Source organism: Copadichromis virginalis, linkage group LG7 (genome assembly GCF_057382275.1).
Source record: "Copadichromis virginalis isolate Kocher_CV1m ecotype Utaka linkage group LG7, C_Virginalis_male_GT1.1, whole genome shotgun sequence".
NCBI lineage: Eukaryota > Metazoa > Chordata > Actinopteri > Cichliformes > Cichlidae > Copadichromis > Copadichromis virginalis.
In genome coordinates, this window is record NC_140624.1 from 8,599,653 (window position 1) to 8,605,203 (window position 5,551).

Sequence of the window (5,551 nt, forward strand, 5' to 3'; positions counted from 1 at the left end):
TTTGTTTTCTTTGAAGAAATTAAATCCACACCTGTCACAATGTCAGATTTTTTTCAAGCGTCGGGGACGCAAGAACTCTCTAATGTTGGTCGATAATGTTGACCGATAATTGGAGATGACAAAATGTGCTCTACACAACTCAGAATCAGAAAGGGTTTTATTGCCAAATGTTGAGCAGGTTTACAACATTAGGAAATTGCTGCTCTGTAATCAGGATTTCTGTGTTTTGTTCAACAATTAAATCCTCCACAAAGACTTTTATTTATTGAGCCTCAATTCTATTGTCACAAAGAGACGGAGAATGGTTGTTCCCCTTTAGCACTCGGTTCTGGAGTTTACCCTTTACAGCATCCAGGCCTGATATTAATTGTTTATCGCTGTGAGGTGGCACAGAATCTGAATGCTGCTGAGTTTAGATGTGTGAACTGCTGTGGCGCTAAATGACAGAACACTCACTAAACTTATGAGATGTGTCTTCTGTGTGTAATCGAGAACTCGAAGTCTCGAACTCTCTTTTATTTCTGCTTCTTTTTTTCAGTCTTTCTCAGATTTATTTCTTTTGTCTAGTCTGTCTGGCTCTCCTCTCATTTCTTCCTGTCATGTCTCCACACGTTCATACATGCACAGTACAGCCTTTCTACAGTTCTGGACAAAAGTCTGTGTTCAGTGGTGAGATGCACCCATCGGCCCCTGCTGACACCTCTGTACTGGTGATATACATCACACCACTACAATGTAACCTACTATAATAATGCTGTTGACATGTGGTCACTCTACAGGACATGCTGACATAGTTAACAAATATGCATGCTCCTGCTCTGAGGTAAACCAGGACAGCTACATTTTTCCATAAAGCTAAATTTAATCTAGGCCGTTAACTTTTAATATTAGCATCTTGGTGAATTTTAAAGCACAGAGGCTTTCATTTCTGAGAAAACATTTTCTGCTGTTTGACAGCTCAGTACACCCCCCTTGTGTTCAAGTCACAGACCACTGCCTTTCCCCAGATTTACATTTCACCTTACATTTGCACAGCCTACTTTACCTACTCATTGAATAATGAGTCTACCCTTCTCTTATCCCCCTTTACACTGAAACAATACATGAAAAACCTTTCACTGAGACTCTGGATAGGACTTTTGTGAAATTGAATCATGTGTGTGATGGTTTATAAGCTAAGTTGTATAAAAAATAAAAATTAAAACCACCTGAAGCTGCATCGCTGTATCACTTCTTTAGTAAAAGTTCATGCAAAACTATAGAGAGAGGCTGTGCCCTGAAACGAGGCGCCATCTGGTGGTTAAAAGTGGGTCTCAGTCTCAGAAAGGCCCCTGCAAGATTGGGTGGAGGCTGGACCTTTAGACAGACAGGCTGTGTGTGAGTCCTCTGCTGCAGTCCAGGCTGAAACAGTGGACACTTTCATTTGGCGTCATGTCTGCGAGGTTTGTATTTTTATTTACTGACTGAAGATTTGTTTGTTTACGTTGTTGCACAGGCAGCTGAATACAGGTCAGAACTTTGCTGCTTTTCCCATGTATAAAATATGTTTTCACATCTGTTATGTGCAGGTTGTTCTGTGGATTTCTGCTCCTTGCAGTGTTCCTCAGTGGACTGAATGGATCAAGGTACAGTGGTATAAACCAAACTCTGCTGATGTTTCCTCTATTTGCGTGTGCATCTGCCAGATGTTTGCATAGCCTGTCTGACACTTTCTATAACAGACCAGCTGTAAACCAGGAGCTCTCCACTATTTTCAATGAGCTGTGGAGTTTGGATGTGAATCGCATGACACCTGTGATAGACTACACGATCTCTATTCAGGTGAGAAATCTTTTCTAGTTTATTTAGCGCCTGCTATGTAGTGATGGGTCGTTCGCGAACGAAATGGCTCTTAGAGCCGACTCTTTGACGTGAACGACGCGAGCCGGCTCCTTATCGCGAGCCGTCACGTGGGTTTTTTTTTTCTTTCTCTCAGCCTCTCTCTCGCACTTTTTTTCCGTTTCACTCTGCACGCGAGCCTTGTGCTTTACGCTGGGCAGAGGGGGGAGGGGCGGTAGTTACACTCAGTAGCACAGGAACAGAGCCAGAGAGAGAGAAAGAGAGGCAGGGACAACAACATTAGAAAGGTATAGTAATCATCCACAACTATTTTCGGTTGCAGATGATAAAGGATTGAGAAAGTTTATACATGCAGGTCCATATGACAGAGAATATGCATGTTCTTTTAGTTTTCATATTATAATTTATATTTAATTGTGTTGTGGTTTGCAGTGTTTTGTGTTCTTTTCACTTTAAATTTGTGAAAGGAAAAAGCTGAAAATTTAAATAGTTAAAACTTGAAATGTGAATAGTTGATTTTTGTATTATATGATTTATTTATTACATTTTATGTGGAGTGAATAAATAAAAGTATATTTACGGTGGCCCCTAGAGACAAAGCACATACAAACTTCAAATCACGTACGAACTCTGAAGCATGTACAAACTCCAAAACACGTAAAAACACGTACAAACTCCAAAACACGTAAAAACTCCAAAACACGTAAAAACACGTACAAACTCCGAAGCACGTAAAAACTCAGAAGCATATAAAAACTCAGAAGCACATAAAAACTCAAAACACGTACAAAAGACAACAGAAGTGCTCCAGGATGCTGGGCGCAGTGTTGAGCCTTTGTTATCTTGTGGCTACACAAGCCAGCAAGTACCAACGACCGGATTTGGTGTGTGGTAATAACAGGTAAATGAACTTTTTTTTAAATTATTTGAATATATATATGAGTGCCTGTGTATAAATACACAAACAATACACACATGCTTTCAATTGTGTAATTTAAGTGATCTAGTAGCTCTGCTTTGGAAGTTCAGTTAATGCTAGAAATGTGTTTTGGAGTTTGTACGTGTTTTGTCTCTAGGGGCCACCGCATATATTTATATATAAACATATATAAATAAAACCACTTGTTTTTACGTTAGTAATTCCTTTTGTGCATAATTTTATATTATTGTTAATAATAAATTAATTAAAGCAACAAAACAACCTGAAGAGCCGGTTCGGAGCCGAAAGAGCCGGCTCTTTTTAGTGAGCCGATCCGAAAGAGCCGGATCTCTAAAAAGAGCCGGAAATCCCATCACTACTGCTATGTCTTGTGTTTGTACAAAGAAGTGTTCTGTGTTTGAATTGCCTAGGGTAGAGCAAGCTTTGTAAGTCAGGGCATCCACACGGTGCAGGATCAAGCCTCGCAGCCGCTCTTCTCCAACGTTAATGAGAGCAAACTGAGAAATATAACCACTTTCTCTAGTAAGTGTGTAGTTGTGAGCACTCTGAGCTTAAACATTCAGATCGTGTTTGCAGTCATCACTGTAATAAATGGGATTTGTGGGCTCACAGGCTTTATGACACTGCTGGACAACTATGAGCGGTCTACTGGCGTGACGGAACAAGTCACCACAGAGGAGCTCACAGAGATGGATCTCTTCTTGGACGCCGTCTTAGAGACAAAAGTCATGAAGGTATGCGTCACAACAAGCTCTGTCGAGCAGAAAGTTTACATTTGAGCACTTCAGTTACTCCATTCTGTTGGAGAAACCTGGTAGTTTCAGTCTGAATGTCTCCTCACAGCAACAAGACAATTGTTTTTGGTATTGCACAACTTTCTATTGTTTCCTACAGTTCATGGTTTTGAGGCTGCAGCTGAACTCTAGAAGGAGTTTTATGTTCTTCCTGTTGCACTGCTGCTCTGCACACATTACTTCAAGACATTACAGAGGCAAAATAACATCTGTGTGCAGCTGTGGAATGTCGCTCTGGCCTCAGCGGTCTCCCAGAAGGGGATCACTGCAGGAATGTGGACATGATGTACTTTTTGTAGGTGGAAGAAACCCCACGCTTTTCAGTGATCTCAGCGGGGGGACATGAGACAAATTCCTCACAATAACCCCTCCAACAGCGGAGATGCTGTGCTTTTCTCTTCAGAAATAGCACAGCATCTCCTCCTCTCCTCTGGGCACACTCAGGTTTGCAACCATGAAGAAGCCAGAAAGGAAATGGAGGAGGATGTCAGATATTAGAGGATTTCTTTTCACAAAGTTTAAATGAGAAATCAAAAAAAAGAATCTTTAATAACACAGCTAAAGTGAGATTCTGCAACACTATAATTTAATATGCATTTCTTTGGTAAGAAGTATGTGTGTTTCTGTTCTTAAATTGATCATCACCAGCCTGGACTCCAGTGGATTTGAACATGTGTTTGTTGGCGAGACAAAATCAGGAACAGAAATCATTGGTTTTCACAACTGGGTCCAGTTCTACCTGCAAGAGAAAAACCAACACTTGGACTACAAAGGATATAAAGCCAGGGAGCATGATTTGGTAAGAATAACAGTTCACCAGACAGAAGAGATTCATTTCCTTCGCTGGTAACATAAACATTCATGCTTTTGTCACAGCCTGATCAAGATGACCACGTTCTCAACCTCCAGTTCAGCTGGCACGGTGTGGTGAAGCCCGTTGGCAGCGCCTTCATCGGCACCAGCCCCGAGTTTGAGATGGCCGTCTTCCTCATGAACACGGAGAGAAGCACCACAGTTGTAGTCAACATTGACCAGTGTCAGATGGAGCTGGTGGTGATCAGACACGGGCGCTCACTCGGGACGGCGTACCCCAAACTGCTCAGCAGCAACAGCAGACATGTCAGGCAGCACGCGCACTGATGTGATCCATCATTTTATTCACTTCTGATAAAAACTAATCTTTGTTCAGCAATACGTGGCCTCATTGATAAGGAACTGACCTGCCTAATGTACTGCAAAGGACATTTACATGTATTTCAAGATCACTGTGACCTCAGTAGCTTTAAATAAAATGTTATTTTGGAGTTCAACATTTTTATTTTGCACAGGTTTTTTTTTTTTTAGAAAACAAGTCTTTCAAGGCATTTACATTTATTCAATGTAATATATATAGAACTGTGGCATGACCCTTGTGGGGACAGTAAAAGCGAACAAAAGCGAGATCCCGCAAGTGATGAAAAGTAAAGAAAATCATGTGTCCTTCCTCCCTGATGAGGCTTCAAAAAAGAAGGTTGTCCTGCTCCTGTCATCCATGCACATACAACCAAGCATAGGACCCACTGAAAACCTGAAATTATTGGATTTTAAAACCAAGCAAAGGTGGTGTTGATACTTTTAACCAGATGTGCACTCATATGGCTGTGGAAGAAAAAACAAGAAATGGCCCCTTTGCGTCTTCTATGGCATGATCATTGTTGGTGTGAACTCGTGGATCATTCACAATAAGAATGCAGTGAACAGAGGTGACAACCAAATGCAGAGGAGGCATTATATGCAGGCTTTGGCACCGGCACTTATCAAACCATTGGCAGAGGCTTATGGCGTTATTTTTGTGCCACTATTCTGAGCGCACGTAAAAAAGGTTTGCAGGTGCAAGTGTTGCATTTTGAGGAGAAATTTATTTTGAGCGAAGAAAAGCTGAATTTGAGTGAACAAAATTCATTGCTGCATGCAAAAAATGTATATCCGTGTTTGCTAT

The 5,551-nt window shown here is 41.2% G+C and overlaps 1 protein-coding gene across 1 annotated transcript; it reads left to right on the forward strand.

Annotated features, from left to right (window-relative positions):
- The first annotated feature begins 1,352 nt into the window (after positions 1–1,352).
- Positions 1,353–4,883, forward strand: endouc (endonuclease, polyU-specific C). The gene is given in 7 exon segments (XM_085461509.1): positions 1,353–1,442; positions 1,569–1,625; positions 1,722–1,821; positions 3,190–3,301; positions 3,392–3,593; positions 4,222–4,372; positions 4,450–4,883. Coding segments are annotated over 7 exon segments (897 nt in total). The 5' UTR covers positions 1,353–1,431; the 3' UTR covers positions 4,714–4,883.
- The last annotated feature ends 668 nt before the right edge of the window (positions 4,884–5,551 follow it).